Source organism: Neospora caninum, chromosome XII, assembly GCF_000208865.1.
Source record: "Neospora caninum Liverpool complete genome, chromosome XII".
In the NCBI taxonomy this organism is placed as follows: domain Eukaryota; phylum Apicomplexa; class Conoidasida; order Eucoccidiorida; family Sarcocystidae; genus Neospora; species Neospora caninum.
The window spans coordinates 731,986-753,445 of NC_018398.1; the positions used below are offsets into that span (position 1 = coordinate 731,986).

Sequence of the window (21,460 nt, forward strand, 5' to 3'; positions counted from 1 at the left end):
GTACTGCGGAACAGGAAGGCAATCTCGCGAAGCAAACTGTCGGCTGACGCTGTGACCCGTGCCTTCCTCTCATCTCCCGTGCCGTCTCAATACACAGATCGGATTGTCATCTGCCATGTGGTTCATGACTGGATGAGCGTTTTCGCCTAGTATTTGGATAGTTCCCGACTCTTGTATACGTCAATCGCCGTTCCTCCGCCGTGGGAGGTTTTCTCGCACACGACCGTTCTCGCTTCGAGTCTTCAACTTAGACTTCCCGACAGTAACGCCGTAAAGGCTCTGGAGCTGCGCGAACTTCGCCCACTGGGACTGACCGCGCGCGCGCGACTCGCTGGGGAGCTGGCCCCACGAGACAGCAAGCTGAGGGACGAATGCAACTCGCTGAAAACAGCCGCTCGTTCCGACTCCTGAAACACACCAACGAGCGGAAGAGAGAGCGATAGAGAGGAAGCAAGAGAGGAAGACAGAGAGCGAGGAAGAGACAGAGAGGAAGACAGATAGGGAGAAAGAAGAGGCAAGATGCGCGCATAGTGTTTTTCGATAGCGCCTTTCGATCTGATGCTGCCTACAGGGAGAGCCGGTCTCGCTTCCGCTCAACCGTAAAATCTTCAATCTCCCTGACTGACTTGTGCATCTCGTTTCCCTTTTACGCTTGTCGTCCCTTTCCTCTCCGCGTTTTACCTTTGTGTTGCGCCCGGTTCGAATCATGCCTTCAAGGATCTTGAAACACGCACACAAAAGAACTCTGACACACACACATCCATATTTGTATGCATACCTACATATACATATAAGACCATATACATAAATATATATGTATATATTAATGAAAAGATAGGTTGATGGGGGACAGCTTGGCGAAAACGTTGCCTTCAGTGTCCCGTCTGTCACGTTTCCCGTTACAATCCTGTCCCCGCAAATAGATACAAACAAATGCATGTTCACTATAGGGATATATATAAATATATACAGATTTATATATCCAAAAGTGTGTAAAATCAAGAAACATACGCACATGAATCCAGAAAAACATATATATATATATATATATATATATATATATATGTATTTTCATGGGGAATGCAGCTTGAGCAGGGAGACCCATGGGCGTCTTACCGAGTGTGTTTTGGCGAAATAATTCCTTTCGATCGCCGTTCTCATGCTGTCTTCCATGGTCTCAATCATCGGGCCGATAACGCCGATGTGGGGCGGAGCGTCGGGGGATGTGCGAAGCTCCGCGACCTTTTGCGACTGTTCATTCTGCGCAACAGGGCGTGCGACAGAAAGGACGAGCTCAGATGCCTTTGAGAGGCGCGCGGTGCCGCATGAAACGCCAAGATTTCCGTTCCTGAGGGGCGTCCTTTGCAGCTTGTTCATTCCTCTCCCTCCTGTTTCTCTGTCCCCACTTTCTTTCTTACCGTTCGCGTAAGCATCGCGCCCGCGTAGAAATCGGCGTCGGCATCTTCCGGCGGCTCCACGTCCACGATGACGGTGGAAGTGAGACGATAATACACTGAAAAAACATTTTTTGTATGCATACTCATATGTAGAGAGATGCGTACTGAGATGAAGATGTATATACATGTACGTAATACATGTATGTTTGTGTGTATCCCTCTCTTTAAGGCAACGAACGAGTACACGTACAGTTTCATGCATGTATATATATATATATATATATATATATATATATAGATATGCGGAAAAGTGGAAAAACCATTGACGGTTTCGCGAAACGCTGCTAAACGAAATCCACTCCCAAACTGGTCCGTCGGTACAGGCATCCTGGATAGCTCTTGGCGAGTTCTGTGGGATCTGCGCCTGGAGACCCCGCCCCTCCAACAGCATCGATCGTATCTCAAAACGACGTCGAGAGCCGTGACCACCCCCCCCCCCCCGCGAGAATCCTCGGCACCCGCCGCAGCGAGAGGACAGGAGACCACGAATGTGAAGAGCGGAAGAAGAACAGAAAGGGTCGGGAAAAGAAAAGGCCACGAGTGTGGTCTCAAAAGACAAAACGAGAACGTTTACCATTGGTTGTCGACTGAGTTACTTCGACGACGTGAACCGATTCCCAGCATCCACGCGGGCCGTCCCCGCTGACGCCTCCATTCAGAGCTGCACAAAGGCCACCGCGCACAGCCGCAGAAATGACGCTTTTTGCATTTCTCTCTCGTCCATTTCTCGCCATGCTTGCCTCTCCATTCTCTTCTCTTCTCTCTATCGCCCTACGCACCTCTTTCTGGCTTTCTCTCGTGCTCTGTCTCTATCTCAAATGCGTATCTGCATGTCGAGACACGGGCATCCATCCGGGAGTGCGGCGACAGGCACACAAAGGCAAATGCGGAGTGCTACGGGGCGGGGCCTTGAACAGCTGAGCGAGGGAGACCGGGCGACGGCAGAAAAGAAAGGAGAAATCGGCAACCAGGTTTTTGTCTACAAAACAATAGAGAGTTCGGCGAAGCGGCGGTGCGTGAAGAGAACGCCACCGGAGAGGGTGAGGGAAAAACGCGCCGATCGAAAGAGGAAGAGAGGGCGAAAGGGTGCGTGGAGAGTGAGAAGATGCGGAGAGTCGGAAGATGTACCATGCCGAATGACGAAGGCGCCGGCAAACCCGTCCTCGCTGGGGAGAGACCACAGATACACGGACGAAACGCCGCCTTCGTAGTATCTGAGAATCGAGGGACAGGCAGAGGAGGGGAAACCCGAGAGTCTTCACGGGTCAAAAGAGCAGGGAAAAAGGGATAAGCAGAGAAAAGCACAAAAAGATGACAACACGGTAGCTCGCCGTGGTCCCGCTCTCGTTTTCGAGGTGCTATGGCGTGTCTTGCGCGTTTCCCGTTTTCAACGATGTCTCCTTCGGGGGGGGACTGCTGCCCGCGGCTTCTTCGCAGCTGCCTCCTCACGCGCGCATTCTCTCTGCAGATAGACTCACACGCGTCTGTAGGCGTCGAAGATTTGGTTGTAAGTCGTTTCCAGGTGCCGGAGGTTGTCAGCCCTGAGCGTGCAAGCGAGACGAGACAGGTGGACACGGGAGATGCACACGAGAGGAAAAACTCGGGAAGAAAACCTGCGAGAAGGCAAAGACAGCGAGAGACTTACGGTTTCATCCGGCGCTGGGGAACCGAGCCCAGGGCGGAAGTTCCGGGATTTCCTTCGATGTACACGTTCGTCCACGGCGACCGAAACGCCGAGCCATGCTGGTTGTAGATGCATGCGATGAAATATTTGCGTGCCTAGCGAGACGCACAAACGGGCCATTTTCTTCCAATCAACGCCTTTTTTACTCGTGCACTCACGGAAATACAAAGACACACAAATATATATATATATATATATATGGATGTTAGCGCATATGCCAAAGTACGTATATGCATGTATACGTGCATGTGAAGAGCTTCCTGGCATTTTCTGTGTGTCCCTACACACCTGATCGTAGACATACTTGGAGTGCGAGGTGAATATTTCTGTATGCTGCAATTTAAGTCATGGAGGGCGACCGCAAGCTTTACACAGATGGAGAGATCGATGGGAAAATAGGGTGCAGGTGGACATTCACTGCGAACGGAAGCTACTTGGAATCTTTCGACAGAGAGAAGACTTTCCAAAAAAACATCCACACGCACACGCACACACACACAAGCGAAAGCGCATACGCCCACTGTCACATGCATCAACCCATATATATATATATATATATATATGCATGTATATGTTGAGAGTTGCACGTGCATGTGACCAGATGATGGCGGTGCGGGATGAGCGCGCGTGTGGGCGGGCGGAGAAGGAGACAGGGCGCCCACGCGAGCGTTGCATGCGCGAAGGATGGTTTACGAAGGAATTCTCAGTGGATGGGTTTTCATCTGGGAACGCGAGAGAGAGGAGCGCGCACGTGGCGAGGGCTGTACCTCAGGGTCGAAGCAGAGACGGAGTTTGCGGTCGACGCGCGTGAGGAGCTCGACGCGCAAGTTGGGACACAGGTGTTCTGAGAGCCAGAAAGTCAGCACGCGAGAAGATGACACCGGAGAGGCGAAGAACGCAGGAGGAAGAGCCGCCAGAGAGGAGACAGAAGCCGGTCGAGGCAGAGCGTCAACAGAGAGAGAGGAGAGGCAACGGGGGACGTTGAAGGAAATAACCGGGGCAAAAGAAACGGGATCACCGCTGCAGGGAGAGCTGAGAGAAAGCCTCTTCTTCCAAAGGTATTTCACGGAAAACCTGAAAGGGTTTCAGTGACATTTAGCCGCGAATGTCCAATCGCCCAAGATCTATTTATCTACCGCAGGTTCAGTCCAACGTCCCGAGGATACTCCAGAGACCACAGGGCTAGCCGAAAAAGAAGCGAGGGACACGGGAAGACAGAAAAGGATGAACAGAAGCGAGCAGTCAGTGGACACGCAAACGGATAAAGAGACGAGAGAAGATCTCGCTTTTCAGAGGGAGTCTTACGAATTCCCGCCACAGTCCGGTCGATGAGCTTCGGAGGCATGCGGCGCGTCAAGCTGACGGCAGCGATCCAGCTTCCCTCGAGGGGCGCAGACACCGACGAGGGGCTGCCGACTGTGCCGAACATTTTAAAAGTTTCTCCAGAAAAAGTCTTGTCCCGCGCCTTGCCCGTTCCCTGGCAGAACTTGCGCGGCGTCTGCCTCCTCCCTGGGCTCTGGTCTCTCTCTGGAGGCGTCGCTCGCGGCGGCGCGCGGCCCCAAACTTTTGCGGTTTCCCTTCTTCTCGCCTCCCTCGGCGCCCTTGGTCCCCTTCAAACCTGTCTCTATTCGTCTGTGCGCCCCGCTCTCTGCGTGTGTCTCTTTCCCTCCCTGTTTAATTTTCGCCTGTCGCGCCCCGCCTCATCCTTCTTGCTGCTTCTTGACTGTGTCTCCCCGCGGTCTTCGGGAAACAGAAAGAAACAACCTCCGGGGGAAAGAGAGAGGAAGAAGGAGAAGAGGAAAAGAAGAAGCTGGAAGGCGTTCTCGCAGGGTGGACAGCGTTTGTTTCTGCGAGAAGCGAGGGAAGACGAGAAGGCGAACGACGAATGTTGAACGGAGAGGCTACCCAGAAGAGAGGCTTATGCCGCTAAGAACTCTTCCTGGTGCAAGTGGTGTAGGCCACACAGCAGAGAGACAGAGTCAAGAAGGCCGAGCAAGAGAGCCGCGAAAATGGAGGAAGGGGAGAAGGAAGGAGAAAAGCCGCGGCACACCTACCGACAGCTCGCTTTTGAGGCTTCCCCCGAGCAGGGAGATCGCCACCGCCTCGCTGGCAGTCAAGACGAGAGACACACTAAGGGGGCGGCAGGCAGAAACTGGAGAAACCGGCGAGAAAAAGACAGAAGAAGACGAAGGAGAAGCGGAAAACGAAAGACGCGAGACGGGCATGTTTACGGTGGCACTTCCGTGAAGATACAAAGCTGCATCTAAACACCTCGGGAACTGTAGGTCTCCTAGATGACGGCTGCGCATGCGCTCGTTTTTTTTCTCCCCGATTTTCACCGGCGAGACAGAGTTTGTTGTGAGGGACGCCCGGCAAAAATCAAACGTGGAAGAGCATGTAAGGGCCGAAAAGAAAAAAAGGAAACAGATGAAGGATGTACACGTGTACGTACACCGTTTTCTCGGCGTGGCTTCTTACAAGGGGCCTTTTCGGTTTCGCGCCTTGTTCTCTCCGCGCTCGCTACGCAGCAGCTCATCCAGCGGGAGGAGAAAACGGCACTAGGCACACAGACACATCTCTGGGAATTCCAGATCCCTTCTTCTTTCCCTGGTGGTCTTTTTGTGGCATCAAAATCTAGAAAAGAACCAAGGACGCCTCCCGCGACGCTCCCCCGCGGCGCGGGCGTCCCTCCCGGATGACTCTTTGTTTCCACAGCTGGAAAGGAGTAAGAAGCGTAGACAGCTGGCGAGATTGAGACCCACAACGATATATAGACAAAGTATCTCTACAGGTATATAGTTTCGTAGCTTATCACATGCAGGCACTCAGTTTTTTATGCATGTGTGTATATATCTAACTGCAACAAGGTCAGGTGGCGTGTACCAGATACACAGATGTGCCAGGCGTCGCGAGGCAGGCTGGTCAGTGCGCGTTCTTCTTCAGTGTATGAAGCCTCATTTTTCGAACGCAGAATCCTCTCTTTTACATGAAGAAAGCGACGAGCAGTCGATACACAGGTCGCCTTCCCGGAGCTGGTAAGCTCTCGCCAGCACTGCCTTGCATGCGGCCCAATCTCTACGTGCACCGGATACGCTCCTCACGGGACCTTTAAATAAACAGGCGTGCCAAGCTGGACACAAGTCGCCGTCGAACTACCACGCAAAAGATACCCTTCCCTCATACAGTCTTGCACATCTATCACCGACCTATATCTACATATATATATATATATTATATATATATATATATATATATATTTGTGCCTTTGTAGATATCTCTTTGTGTGTGCATTACGTCCATGTGTCTCACTATCGAAAGGTGCGAACCTGTGTAGAGAGCTTCCGGTCGCCGCAGCGTGATTCCCGGAAGTCGTCCGATCTCTGGTGACGCTGTGTGCGTGGAACGTACGAAAAAGTGCGTGGTTTTTCTCGGGAAAATGCCCGATATTTCTCGAAATGAAGTGTGGCTGCATGCTCGAAACATCTCCCATGCCACTGCGTTCACGGCGCGCATCGCCGTCTGCAGCCTCGTCACGCTCTCCGGTGCTGCCAGGCAGACAGGAGAGGGTCGGGCTTCACAGCTGTTTGCGGCTGAAACGCGGTGGGAAGTCGAACCAGGAATGACGGGAAAGGGAGAGCGTTTGTCGGAAGACTCGTGGCTCTGTCCCTCTGCTAGCGCCAGCCGGCAAGGAGCGACAGCCATAAATTCGAAGCAGACAGCGAGACAGTGCCGCGGCGTGCGACCGGGTGTATGTACACTTGAGGACTGGCCGTACAGCGGGGCTCGGCGCGGCGTCGGGAAAGCGGCTCCAGGGCTTTCGACAGTGGAAAGCCAGTTTTCTTCTTGAGATCAGACTTCACACGCGGCGGATGTTCCGTTTCTCTCAGGCAATCGAAGAGAGAAACGGTTCGAAACCGTTTCCAAAAAGATTTGGATCCTTACAAAGGGCTGGAATTTCGGGTTTCACTTGGCACTCTCAAGGCAACCCACAAAAGCGGCCGACCTACCAGACACTGGCTCTTTCCTGTTTCTTCTCTTCCGGCCTTTCTCGTTTCTTGCTCGTCCCCTCTTCCCCTTCACGCATCCTTTCGTCTTCCAGTGTCCCCCCCGTTCTTTTCCATTCTAACTTTCTTCCGCCGGCGTCTCCGAGCTGTTCCACTCGTCTTCCTCATTCACACGCTTTCTCTCCTCTCTCCTCTCTCTCCTTGTTTTTTCTCCTCTGTCAAAAGCGGGGCTCTCGTTTCAGCACTCCGCCTCGAAACCCGCCTTCTCTTCTTGCATCGCGTCCGCGAACCAAGGGAAAAGAAAAAGAGAGCGCCGTCATTTGTACTTACGAGGTAATTTTGAGTGCCGCCTGAAAACAGAGCGCATGCAAAACGAAAAAAAGATGTGGGCGCGGGGGAGACGGCGAGGAGGCCTTGCGGAGACAGCCACGCCCGTTTAAAAGAGGTTCAAACAGAAGAAACACAGAATTGAAACAGAAAATGTGAGTCACAGAAAGACACGCGGTCACGTGAACGTAGTCGTGCATCTATACAAGTACACAGAAGTACATGTATAGACAAATAAATAAATATATATATGTCGAAATTCACGCAGAAGACGACAGACAGGGAATCACTCTATAGAAGGGAAAGCGCATCTCCATCTTAGTGTAATGCCAACCGCAATTGAACGTGCATGAGAGCGCACACGTGGACATGAGAGAAAAACGCGCAACTCGGAACTGCGCGGCGAAAGACTCAAAGACTCGGCACTGCCCTCTCCTGCGACGAGAGGCTTCTCATCGCGGGAAAGCTCCAGCGACACAACTGCCGAGAGCGACAAGAGACAGGCAACAAAGAAAGACGAGACGGGGGAGCCGGGGCAGTGCAAAGCGTTGTGCTCTGTCTACGGGGAGTTCTGTAGACGCGATTAACCAAAGAGGAGGACGCATGCACAACACGCCAAAACCCGAGGCCGCGCGAGATGCGATTCTTTTGGCAGATTTCGTGTAAAAAACGTACCTTTTTGCCGACAATCTTCATTCCAATTTCGTCCCACTCTTGTCGGCTAATCCAGAGGTGGTCTTGCATGGGCCGCATTTCCGGCTGGCAGTAGAGACGCGCTCCTTGCCACACCAAACTGCCTCTCGACGGATGACTCAACACGTGCACGTGTGGTCGCGCCTGAGGTGGGGCCGTGTTCTTCAACTCTTGCTCCAAGCTTAAAAAAAAAGGAAAAAAAAGTGTGCATGTCTTGATATAATACACCTCTGCTGCACGCGCCTACAAATATCTATCTATCTATCTATCTAGATAGATAGATATGGAGAGATAGGCAGGTAGGCGAAAAGAATGTGCCGAAAAAAGTGCAGGTTGCGAATCTAAACAGAAGAGCGACATGCACCAAGTGTGCAGGTTCCCCTCGCATGCGCCGTAAGAGCTGTACACAACTCTCTACATGCATGAACATTATTACAAATGCATCTACGAATATACATATTTATATGTATATGTGTTTCTGGAGACGTGTGTGCATCGTTAGACAGATGAGATCGACGACGATCGATGTAGATATATGTGGAGCGATGTGGGGAACGTCGCTGCATGCGCGTGTTTGAAACTCACCGTTCCGGGAATCCCGGGAACATTGAGGATCCACCGCTAAGGACGATGCTGCCGATCAGGCTCTTCCTGCTCTCGATCGGGCACGCCTGAAAACCCCAGAAAAAAAACAGTCTCAAATGGGGGTGACGGCGCGCAAAAAAAGTGAGGAAGAGCGCAACGACGGCTTTCAAATCGATGCCAGCTCACCATAATCGACGACCAGACGAGGTCGATCAAAGAGGGACTGTCTCTGCCGCACAGCTGGGGATTGAACAGCGCCTCTGGAGGGTAGAATCGCTCCGGTCCCAGCGTGATTTCTCTGAACAAAATCAGACAATCCAAAGAGAAGCCACGACTCCTCGAGACGCCAAATCTCGCTCCAGGTCTGTTTCTTTCTCTCCCTTGTCCTTCTCTCGCTCTCTCCGCTTCCTCTCTTTTGCCATTCTCCCTCTTCTTTGCTCACGCTATCGCGCGCGCTCTGTCGGCCTCGCATCACCTCTCTCCTCTGTATTTTCTTCTTCTGAGGGTTTCTCTGTCGGCGCGCTCGGCGCGTTTCCCTATTCTCGCCTTTTCCACTTACGTCGTGATGCCGTCTCGCAGCGTCAGGCCGTCGGGTAGGTGGTACGTCTTCTCCAAATCTTCGCGGTTTTGGTCCTCTGCACACCCCGCGCAGAAAGTCCACGAAAAACCAACGCCAAGAGAGTCTCAGGAAACAAGCCGTGAACGAAGCGAAGACCGACCTGCGCCGTCGGCCGGCACGCATGCAAAAACACACTTTTAAATGCTGGTCATAACAGGCATATTCACGTATATGGATATGCATGTATGTACTGGCGTGGACTGCATTGGCGTACTGATCTGTCTTCATGCCCAAAAACAGACCGCATGTCGCATCTCTCCTAGAAACGTGTGGAAGTATATGTCTGTGGAAGAAAGGCGAGTGTCTTTCTTTACAGGCAGGAAGCGCCCTTCCCCAGAAAAAGAGTCGGTGAAGCATCATCGTCCGAGCACGGCGAACGACACAGGAGGAAAAGCGGAAAAGGCGATAGAGAGCCCCCGTGAGGAAAGGGTGGAACAGAAGAACTCCAGAAAAAAGAAGGAAAGACTGAATGAACCGAGAGTGGGGAGGGGCCAAGCGAAAAGGCCACAAAAGAGCGTGACGACCCGGTTTCCCCGGCAAGATAAACACGAGCAGCGCCTGGAACAGCCCCTCGTCCTCTCGTGTATTTTTGGACACGCGACGTCTCCTTTCTTCTCACCTGACGGATTCAGCGAACAAAAGCAGAGAGTCTCCTTGATCACGCGCACGTGTTCCTGAGGGCCCCCGAGAGCACAGAGACACATACGCGCCGCGGGATGTGGCGAAACCAAAAAAGGGGACAGCCCGAAGACGAACGAAACGAATTTTAGGTAAAGAATCGTTTCTGTATGCCTTCGAATATGTACCATTTTAGGTCCAGAATCGGGAACTTCATGCTCCTACAGCATTGCTAACACATTCCAAGCGACGTGTTACCAGATATGTAGGCTATTTTCAAGTGCCTCCCAAACAAATGATAAACGGTCTATCGTCTAATGTTAGGGGCAAAAAGAGAGAGGAGGTAAGCAAATGCAGTGACGTCGAGGTTGGGAACGTCTTCCTCCCTCTCGCGGTTTTTCTTCTTTCCCCTTCTCCTTTTCCCTGACGGGAGAGCTGTGCCCCGACTCCAGCGAGAGACGCAGGACAGCCACCGGGGGAAATCTCCTCTGCGTGAAAGGAGCCTGGCCCGCATGCTCTCCACTTTTCGCTTCCCCTTCTCTCGACTCACATAGTCATCCCGCGTGGTCATTGGATAGCCCATGTCGCAGAGAATCTTCTGTAGATACATCTGCAGCTCTTGTCCGCCGAAGTCACTCCGCTTCACAGAGGCCTTCTCCAAGTAGCCTAAAAGAAAGGACGAAAAGGGATACACTAAACCTCCGCAAGGCCTTCACGGAGAACACCCTCGAATAACTCAAAACGTGCACACAGCCAAGGTGCACAGAGACTTCCATATCCATTGTACACACATATTTGCATTTACAAAAACATCTGTACATATAACCGTGCGTCTACCTACGCATATATCTCTGCAAAAATATACATATAAATAGACAGATAAACCAGTACGTAGGTGGAGGGTCGGGCACAGGTCAAAAAATGCAGAGCGATGCACTGAATGAGAGGAAAGAGACAAATGCCTCGCTTTTACAGAGTTGTCCACGAGTGAGATGTGCTATCCACTGAACATGCGAAGAGCGTAGCTATTGAATATCGTGTTTTCCTGCCTTGCTCCTCACATGTCTACCTTTTCTCATCTCCATTTCCCCCTTTTCTCGTTCTCCCCTCTGTGTGCCCCCACTGCCTTCTCCCGTTTCGTCTTTCTGTTTGCACGCCATCTTCGCGTTCTCTCCTTTTCATCGCCTGTCTCCGCGTCTCACCGTCGAAAACGGGGACGCACTGCGTGATGCCTTCGCCAATGTCCAGCACGAAACCCGTCGTCCGACCGGTTCTGTAAAGACACCGCAGCAGAACGCAGACAGACGAGGACTGGCGAGTTGAAAGGCGAGAAATCGGACACAGCGTAAAATCGCGGAGGCAACCAAGGATAAGAAACGTAACGAGATTGTGAGAAGCTGCAAAAAGACGAATCCGACGAAACCAGAAGATTTCGACGTTTCCAACCCAGATGCATCGCATCTCCCTCCGTATTTATACACACACGATATATATATATATATACATGTGTATATGTATATGCATGTGTATATATATACGCATGTATATATATATATATACTCGCCGAGGGACATCCCACAGATTCGATGCATATCTTCACTGAGCGACACACACGCCCCAATTCCACACTTTCGCACACCTCTCGTGGAGACTCCCATCGATTTTGTGCCTCCCAACCAAAACAGAGAAAGGGGTCGGGGGCGGTGCTCGCCCATGCCAGCTTGCAGACTCGCACAGAGGAGACGCCCGACAACTGCCGAGGCGCACTGAAAGGCAGCGAAAAAGTCGTAAATCCGAAAGAGGAAACGGCGTGGCACGCCGCTTTCCCTCGGCCGAATCCACGCTTTTCGCTGTAATTGCTCTCGCGGAAAGGAAAGTGAACTGAGAACCATTTCAAGCGCATCTTCTCCGCTTGGAGTTCAAAACGACGTGAGAAATGCACAGCGGGAACACACAGAGACACACGCTTTTTCGTTTCCGACTTTCCGCGACCGGCTGGAGACGCCGCCGCGGCCAAAAAGCTGAAAAACTACGTGTGAGTGCACCGCTGGCGCCTTCAGGCGAGAAACGGTCTTCGCAGAGAGGCACGGCGGAAGACATGTCTTTGGAGAGTGCACGGTCGAACAGTCTCGCTTTTTCCGACCAGGCAGAGGGATCTCCACAGAGAGCGAGCGGCGAGGCCACGCTCAGCTTGCAGGCACTGGAGACGACACTGTCGCGCTGTCGTGCGCCACGGCGCTCTGAAAGCAGAACGACTGCCGCGCGTCTCTCGCGTGCAACCTACCCGTAGATGGCCATGAGACCCGTCACCGAGATGTTGAGTTCGGGCACGCCGTAGGTTTCGAAGAACATTTCCGCCATCTTCTCGCGGTGTCGCAGCGAGCAGAGAGGCGGTTCCGTCAGCAGGACTGCATGTTCACTGGTCTGCACTCCTAACATGTTGTACGTGGAGTTCCAAACTTCTTCCATCTGCAGAGGGAACGCAGCTCGCACATCCACCGACGTGCAAAGCGCGGCAGGCGATAGCTGGGAAAAACTCAGGACTGATATGGGCCATCGCAGCTGCTGGCACCAAGGCAGACGGACGCGTAAACTTTGTGAGGAAGGGGAGGCAGAAAACGCACCGGACGACGTCGTGCATCCGCCTCGACATACAAATACATATATACACATACACATACACAGGCAGATATACAAGTATATATGCATACATATATATATACATAAGCAGCGCGAGAGGAACGAGACTTACATCAACCCAGTTGTCGATGTGGCCATGGTCAATTGGGTACGTGAAACTCAAATGGTGACGATTGGCAATCGCCTCCTCGCCGACAAAGACGGCCCCGCTGCCATCTTCTCCATCTTTGGCAGCGTAGAGGTCCACGAAGCGACGACGAGGGCGGCCAACAATGGTTGGGAAGACCGTCGTCGGCTGCTCATGTGAAGAAAGCCCGGCCTTCATGTAACCTGGAGACACGCAAACACTCACAACAGTGTCCATTCCCTGACTGCCGTAGCAATGTGTCCTTTCTGAAAGACAGCAACAATGCAGATATATACGGATACGCAGCGACGTATACACGGAGACGCATGCACGCATACATACATATATACCTACATACATACGCATATACATACGCATATACGCATATACATACGCATATATACGCATATACATGCATACATACATGCATACGTATATACAGGTTGGCATAAGCGCATTTGCATGCGCACGGACGCTTGCATAGAGACGCGAGGAAAGGCCAGTTGGCAGGAGCCGGCAATTTTGAAGAAAGCCATCTGCGTTCGAAACAGGAACAGCCACGCAGTTGGTTCAGAGAAGAGACGAACCTGATCCATTGTCGATGACAACGGTGGGAGGGGCGTCATAGAACTCCGCGGCGGCGCCGTCTCCGGGCATACCCCCTGCTGGCAGTTCCTCTGTTTCGTATTCCGCCATTTTTTCGAAAGCCGGTTGGGGGGGGGGCGGAAACGGGGTGGAGTTTGAGGTCTATCCAAAGACAGGGCCGGCAAAAATATGCAGGATTCTCCAATCGGGGGTTCTCTGCTTCACGAGCAACAGGCGCCACGCCCAACTGGATGCTTTTATATATCCATAAACCTGAGAAAGGAGTCGTCCTCGTTCGCTCTCTGACTGTAACTTCTTTTCCTTCTGATTTGGACGCTGGCGACGAAAAAGGAGAAAATGTGCGTGAACGCAACAGTCAGCGGAAGGGGCGGGCTCGCGTCTCGTCAGTGTATGGACAGCTGGAGGAGCGGCGGGCAGGCAGGACGCACACGGGAGAAGGGTTCCAACGGCGAAAAAAGCGGGGCAGAATCCCGTGGAAATGAATGAGGCAGCGAGAGACAAGAGATGTGAAAAAGGGGAAACCACCTGAAACGTGTAGAAGAAGTGGCTGCAAATTCGTGAGAAAAATCGCGGAGAAGAGGGAGGGGGAAAGAGTCACGGATTGGCCGGTGTGTCGGCAGGAGAAGAGCCAAAAGGACCCTGAAAAAGACAGAAAAAGTACGAAGCGGCAGCGGTCTTCTTTGTTCTTTCGCGCGCCACGAAAGGTCAAGGAAACACGACCGGAGAAGCACGAGAACCGCCGACAGGAACTGCGGGAGCGGTAGGGCGAACACGTTTACGCAAGTCGCCGATAACAGAATATCGCTGAGGCTGTTAAAGAAAGGAGGGGAAGGGGGATAGAATGGCAGAACCGAGAGGAAAGAAAAGGCAATGAAGATATTTTAACCACTCCGGAGCGTGGCACTGGATATACCAAGAAGAGGCAAGGAAGAAGCAAATCGCAACGAGTCAGCGAAGGTTCCCAGTAGAGGAGCACCGGCAATTAGGGAGGCACACACGAGGCTTGAAAGGGTCTTTTCCGTAGCGAAAAAACGGGGAAAGACACTAAAACAGCCCTTCAAAAGAAGAGCGAGAGAGACTGGACAGCTACCCCTGTTCTATTGACGGCGCGGCACAGGCGCTATCACTCGGAGCGGCCGAGACTGGTACCGCACTTGCAGAGAGACAGAATGAAGAAAATGCCCGCACGAAGCTCTGCTGAACTGCGGAAATCAGAGAAAAACCAGGAGGTAAGTTGCCGCTCGGTCGGTCAAACGTTTGCTATAATAGGGGGGGAACCGCTTACCGGTTGAGAGACTCGAAGGCTCGTCGGGTGGTTCTCACAGTGTCGCCAAGGGTTGGAAAAGCTGTTCATTCAGAGTTAAAACCATGCATGCAACACGGAATCTCGTCAGCGAGCACGAAGCGACTCAGCTTTCAGCCCCGCCGAAAAAGCGACCGGGTCCGCGAACCGAAAGAGCTTGGTCTTCGAAGGAGACTATCCATGCGTATATGTACCCGAAAATGCGTCAGATTTCGTCTCACTTTCCACGCTGTGTAGTCCCGAGCGGTCTCACAAAGATTTAAATCAGTCATTGGCTGGTGTCGCCACTTGCCGGGGAAGGGTTTCCTGCCAGCGCTCGAATGTGCGGGCCCCGGTTGTGTAAGCTTTCCAGGGAAGTGGCGAGATGCGGAGGGTGTAAAAATCGCTATGGGATTCTCCCTTAGTCGCCTCTGGTATGTAACATCCTGGTAGGAGTCTACTGCAATGAAGCTTTTTATGGACGCATCTTGGGGGTGAAGGCAGATTCAGTACATACCTTGCGCCCCAAGTGGGCTGCCAGGAAGTCTCTGGTACAATATGCGAACTCGGGACAGTTTTCGAGAGTCTCTTTCCCCCGGGAGAAGAACGAGGAGGGAATGATGCCAGGTCTAAAGAGGATCCGATATGACTCGTGCTAAGTGATGAGCATTTTGGCAAACAACTTGCCGACCGTCGGCCGCGTAGCCTCTTTGTCGCCGAAAACTCGAGCGGAGAGGGTAACGTCAAAACGAGTTGAGTGGTGTACACTTTTGTGTGTACCAGACGCGTCATGCCAGCCACTTCCATTCGCAGCGGAATTCCCGAATAAAAACACGAACAACTCAGGCACGCACAGAGGCTGACAGTGAACCCCACCACGCAGCGCACGTACACGTGTACTCCGTGGCGATGCGGCTGCTCGTTTTCGTTCAAAGGAACTGGGCGACGTCTTCGCAAAGACAAGCTCTCTCCAGCTCCACGCTATCGGCTCGCCACCTCGATTCCTAAAGACGTGCCGGGCACTCTTTTTTGGGTGAAAAAGCCAAAGAGCGTGTTCACGTTATATTAGGTTTGTTGGATCCTCCGAGTAGCCACTATCGAATGAAACCGTGTGCTCCATCGGACTTCTCGAAAAAACTCATCGTTTAGATCGCGAATGTTTTGGGTTACCGGACTAACTGTTTGGCGGAAGACTCGGATGTGGAGCTCTGTTTACGGAGGCATCCTTGTCGTGTGTTCCAGCAATAATACTTTGGTAAGACAGAAGAAGGCTAAGAAGGGAGCAACGTTTGAACAAACTTACAAGATAAAGCTTAACTCATTTCAGCCCCTGGACACCGACAATTCCCTAGGGCGTCTGTCGCTTTTGTGGACATTGCCATAGCGATACTCGCTGTGGGAAAGACTGCAAGACCCGCCGCCTAAAGCTTCGGCTCTTACGCTGAGCGAAGGTAAGGTCACCAGTGTCTGCCTGCCTGCGCCTCTGTCGAGGACGTCGCAGAATAGAGGGCCTACAACTATCATATTCATTCCTCTATTGTCGGGCTGGCGGGAGACTCGGGAAGACGAACCGGAAGCATTAGGAAAGCTTGTTCAAAATCCCTCTGTCGAGTGAGCTGTTGCTCTTGGTTGTCAGCTTTGTGGCCCTGTCCTGCACCGCGGTAATTCGTCACTGCTTCCTCAACCCAAAATACCGGGTGTATCTCCTCATCCCATAATGTCGGGTAATTCCACAACGAGGTTGTGAGATGCCGCGTCATAACTTCCCATGGTGCGTCTCGCTACTCTAGACCTAGGCTGCTATTTGATATTCCGTGAAGACTTGGTGACGGGCATCAGAAACGAGAGTTTCGAGGGAGGGTTTTGCAGATGGATTCGTCACCAGATGCTCAGTTTTGCCTACGACTCAAATTCAGCGGAGCCTAACGTTGGTGACAGACAGGGAAAGACGCTCAACCCCTGGCGAAACCATGTAAGGCCAGGATACAGAGAAATGCCTAACACAACCATCCTGTTGTTGCACTTCACTCACACATAGGAATGCTATGGTTTAGGGGCATGTCACCGTGGAATTGGCGCAGACGGTGGTCCCGAGAAGGCCCCCCACCTATATCCTGCGTTCATTGTAAAGTCACAAATATCGACACCAGGTCGGGTCCATTCCCCAGCTGGCACCACAGGCACTGTATAATATCGCCGGGCTCTTCAGCGGCACCGAACAACACCAGAATCAGTGGAACTGTTTGTGCGCGTAGGCTGTCGCAAATGCTAGGCGATGCATTCTTCTCATGGGATGGCTCCGGGAGTGGCAGTTGACGCTTACGATTCGAAACGAGGCAAGAAAGTCCAACAGGGACACTTGCAAGTCCTGTTCACTTGTTACGGTGTCATGGAAGAACTCACAAGAGGCTAGCTCCTAAGCGTGGACGCCACAACCAACTCGGGGGAGGAATCTAAACCTCGTACCGCCCTGCGCCCCAGTAAGGGAAGCACTGCTTTTTCTCTGGTAGCTGCCCTCTTGGCAGTTTAGGGCGCTCGATAAACCTTCATTAGGACATCCGTGTGTTTCATGCAAGTCTCCTGTCTGAAATAGTGGGCCATGCCGGACTTGCAAACTGCTGGTTGACCCGCTGCAGAGTGAGTCCCACACAAGGAGGCCTGGGCGGACGGTGAATGTCTGATTTACATTGCATACGGTTCATTTTGCGTGCACTGCGGGGTTCACTGCTCAGCCTCTACTCCTTAGGCGCTCGTGACGGTCGTTGCTCCCCGGAAATCGATCTACAGCGCGACTGTCTACGTCCATTTTCAGTCAACCCCGAGGCCCCCTCCTGGACCAAGTGCTGCAAGCTGGTTGTACATACTTGGACCCGTTGGATACGGCCTTGCATTTTGTTCACACTCTCTTCCGAAAAACGACCCCGTCTACCAGCGACTCCTCTCCTGGGCACTGTCCTACATGTGCCACTACATGTGCACTCATCAGGAACAGTAACCGTGCACCACGAAAACGAGGCGTTTCTGCGTCCTCCTCCACGGCGACGCTCCTGCCGTTTCCATGCCAGAAGATACGCGAGGTTCCCTCAAAGGCGCCGGAAATTCCCCACTAGCGGTTTATTGGCGTAGTGGCGAAGATCGCGGCCAGAGCACATCGCCTCCAGCGAGACCTTTTAAAGCGATTCGTGTCGGCATGTCTGCATCATGGTTGTGCGTTCTTTTGGGTGGTTGTGTCGGTGGACACGAAATACAGCCTTTCCCGACTTGCGTAGACGACTCAATTTCTCGGGGTCACGCCAGGTTCTTTCTGGGACTCACTTACTCGAGCGCCTTATTCCTCAGACATGGACGACTGTCTCGCTGGGGAGGCGTCGAACGAGTCTGAACACATGGGGTGCCCACCGTACACCATGTGGATGTCTGTCCTCTGACCAGTCCTCTGACAAGCCTTGATGTGTTCTTCTATTTCCAGTTTGAAGATGACTCGAAGAGTGACAGCGCGCAGACGCCCACGCAGAGTGCGGTATCTGCATCCCCGGTCATTCGAAAGTGCTGACTGCTGGTGAGATGTGCACCCAGCGAATTTTTGCCAGTGTCTTCAAGAGGCGATCTGTATCGTTCTCTTGCCACTCTCACTTGCTGCCCTCAGAGCTAGTCACGTGGCGGGGTCCGCGACAATTCGCCAAGAGGGAGGCTGTCACCCGGTTAAGTAGACGCGCACGCGGCCCGAACGGCGACACGCGTGTCGGCGAACCGCGAGGTTCTCGCGTTGGGTCCCTCCGCTACCACAGCCAGCGGTGTGACTGACGGCTTTTCCAACCACTTATTTCGCTGTGGCCGTTTTTTTTCACCACTCTTTTTGGAATACATCTAACAGTTCCCTCCAGCGATATCTTGCTTTCTGAGGAAATCTGTAGAGTTCGTGGACTGTCCGTACACTGCGTATATTTGTAACATACTTGCAGCCCATCGTCCGAAGCTGGGGCCGCAGTTTTCTCGCCGTTCCAGCAGGAAATCGCAAAGCGAAGCCAGCGCGGCCCCATCGTCTCTCCCCGCCGAGGAGCATCCCGGCACGTGCACGGTGGTCCACCGCAGACTGCGAACGCGACCTGGGTCTCTCCAAGCAAAGTAGGAACACGCAAACGGACGAGCAATTTGCGGGCGTCTGGCTTTCTGCTCGGGGTGGTTGCGTGCGCTTTTTCTTTTTTGCATTTCTGAGTTGTCTTGTCCCAGAAATCGGCCGTCTTCTTGCGGTTTGCTTGCCCGACGTTGTTTATTTCTGCCAAGAGAGGGCGTTTTCGAACGGAACACCCTCCGTCCCCCAGCCAGCGCGCTTGTCCCGTAGGAAGAACAGAAACGTTCCAGAAATACACCCAGAAAGTACACTTTGTGCGTCGACACTCTGCGCTCCGCTGGATACACGTGCCACACATTTTCTTTCTTTGTGTACGCTCTTGAAATCGACCGGGGCCGCGTCGTTTTCCCGTTTACCCGATTTCGTCTGTCTCTCGGGCTCGTGTGTCTTGAGCCTTCTTCCCCGCTTTTCGACTTCTCTTTGTCGTCAAGATGTATTCTCTCGGTGTCGAAGGTGATGAGACCCTGTTGGCGCAAAACCAGCTGAGCATGAGCAGCCGACAGGGCTCCGCTTACATGATGGGCCATCCTTCGATGACTAGCACGATGGGAGCCCCGGCCATGTTCGTTGACGAAGATGCTGAACCCAGCCCCCGCGGCGAAGAACATACGCCGATCATCCACTTCCTCACCACGAAGCTGCTCCGATTTTCGCTGTCTCTCAAGTCCGTTTCGATGGCTCTGATGTGCATCTTTTTCCTCGCATTCGGTGGGCGGTGGGTTTTCACCTTCCACGCGTACCCGGACATGTCCAACGGCTTCCACTTGTCCATGGTTGTCCTCATGACCATCTACCTCGTCGGCACGCTCTTCCTTGCGCTCTTCCAGGCCTTCGTTGCCGATGATTCGAAGTGAGTTTTCAGCAGGATCAGACCACTGCGTTCGCGAATCTGGAGCTTCCCGGTGACACACACAGAGGGCTCGTACCTCGTTTCCATAGGCTAACAAAAAATGTGTGAAGAATCTCCCTCTCTCCTGTACACACCGCTTCATTTTAAATGCATTTGTCTGTCTCTTCCCCGTGCGTCTTGCCAACAGGTGGACCAAAGGATTCCGAACAGGCTCGAAAATCCTCTCTGCGGCTGTAACTTTGGACGGTTTGGCGGCCATGCTCCGACTCGTCCAGTACCTCTACCTGTACAACTACCTCTCCGTTGTCTGGTGGACAAAGTTCAACGTGTCCAAGTCAGAGTGGATCCTCTTCACGGTCAGCAACGTGTTGGACGGCCTCTCCCTCCTCTCCTACGGCTGGGCTTTCTTCTACATGGAGGTGTACCACGATGAGGGGACCTACGAGGAACTTGCCTGGGGCATGTTCGGCCTCTTCTCTCTCTCTGGAATCCTCAGTAAGTCGGAAAAAGAGAGCGCGTGCGGTTTTTGCCCGTTCCACAGTCTCCAGCTTCCCCGGAAAAGAGTGCCATCGGCGAAATTGGGGTTTCGTGCGTTGTGCGTGGTTGTTCTCAGTGATCCTCATGGTCTTTGCCGGCTTTGGAGCGGTCTTCATGCTCCTGACCGTTGCTGGTGCCTACGCCACCGCCTGTTACTGGGCGTACCTCTTCGAGCCCCTCCTGGAGAAATGGTCTCCTGAGCTCCACTGCCGTGACATCAACACCGACATCATGCCCACTGAAGGTGCACAACAAACTGGCGCCGGCGCTTCGTCGACTGGATACTACGGCACCAACCAGACTCTGGGTAGCTCACCGGGCCCCGTCTACCAGCCCCTGCAGGCCGGAGTGTCTTCTGACCATGTCGGCCGCATGGGAAGTGCCTCCCTCGGCAACGCCGTCATGGGCAGCTACGTTCCCCAGGCGGAAGCCGCAGGCATGGAAATCCCGACTCAGTACGACTATTCCCAGCTGCAACAGCAGGTTTCTCGTGAGGTCGAAATGGGTGTTGTGAACCCAAACTACCAGTAAACAAACCGTAGCATACACAGGGAGAAATGCGGACTTTTTCGTATACCCTGCATCAGGGGAATGAAAATACGCTCCCACGGAAGACGGGGAGGAAGACAAGGTACCCCTGGGGAAGGCAAGGAACGGCGAGAATGAAACACACAAATCTCTATAGCTTCGACTTGGCTGAATCTGAAAAGAACTACGCTGTTTCACACATCTTGCCGTACGAAGCGATAGACGAACGTACTGGACGGTGGGTAAGTTTGAAACAAAGCACGGTTTCTGGCTTTTTGGGGTGTGTACTGGAGATTCCTCTCCACACAGCTGAGGTGAAAAGCCTCCCGATTCTTCCGTAGGAAAAATGGTTTTCTGGCTGACGCGCCTATTGGCAGGTGCTATGGTTTCTACTTGCGTTCTCGGAACGCTTCGAGAACACTTTGATTTTTTTACAATTCCGATGGAAAACGTCGCATCGCAATCGTCCGATTTGCCTGCTCGGACAGTTTCCGAAAGTATCCCCCGCCAGCGCAACAGGCACCGCAGTGGCCTCTGCTTTGGGGCAGTGTCTGGCGGCGGCCTCTCTACACAGGCATTCCCTGCGCGCTGTTCACGCATTGCAATGCAGTCCCTGTTAGTACTCAGGTTTTCTGTTTTAGCTTAGCTGTTTTCTGATAGCTTCTCATTACTAGAGAGCACTCGCTCAGCTATTCAAAAACAGGCCTGAACCGCAGATTACACAACGCACCCCAGTCCTTCCCATTCGACAGCGCGAACACTCGTAAACTA

The 21,460-nt window shown here is 52.8% G+C and overlaps 3 protein-coding genes across 3 annotated transcripts; 1 reads left to right on the forward strand and 2 right to left on the reverse strand.

Annotated features, from left to right (window-relative positions):
• Positions 1–180: 180 nt before the first annotated feature.
• On the reverse strand, positions 181–4,570 carry NCLIV_061190 (putative f-actin capping protein beta subunit; the record flags this gene model as incomplete). Its single annotated transcript, XM_003885672.1, has 10 exons — positions 181–407; positions 627–720; positions 1,117–1,260; positions 1,419–1,513; positions 2,032–2,118; positions 2,586–2,671; positions 2,936–2,998; positions 3,103–3,236; positions 3,909–3,985; positions 4,447–4,570. The coding sequence occupies 10 exons, from the start codon at positions 4,568–4,570 to the stop codon at positions 181–183; spliced, it is 1,131 nt and encodes a 376-aa protein (XP_003885721.1).
• A 2,901-nt stretch (positions 4,571–7,471) lies between these two features.
• NCLIV_061200 (putative actin) lies at positions 7,472–13,450 on the reverse strand (the record flags this gene model as incomplete). Its single annotated transcript, XM_003885673.1, has 11 exons — positions 7,472–7,495; positions 8,148–8,346; positions 8,751–8,836; positions 8,937–9,048; positions 9,310–9,385; positions 9,989–10,043; positions 10,538–10,653; positions 11,190–11,260; positions 12,272–12,456; positions 12,740–12,957; positions 13,342–13,450. The coding sequence occupies 11 exons, from the start codon at positions 13,448–13,450 to the stop codon at positions 7,472–7,474; spliced, it is 1,251 nt and encodes a 416-aa protein (XP_003885722.1).
• A 5,755-nt stretch (positions 13,451–19,205) lies between these two features.
• Positions 19,206–20,692, forward strand: NCLIV_061210 (conserved hypothetical protein; the record flags this gene model as incomplete). Its single annotated transcript, XM_003885674.1, has 3 exons — positions 19,206–19,624; positions 19,812–20,119; positions 20,238–20,692. 3 exons carry the CDS (start codon positions 19,206–19,208, stop codon positions 20,690–20,692), a joined length of 1,182 nt encoding a protein of 393 aa, XP_003885723.1.
• Positions 20,693–21,460: the final 768 nt, after the last annotated feature.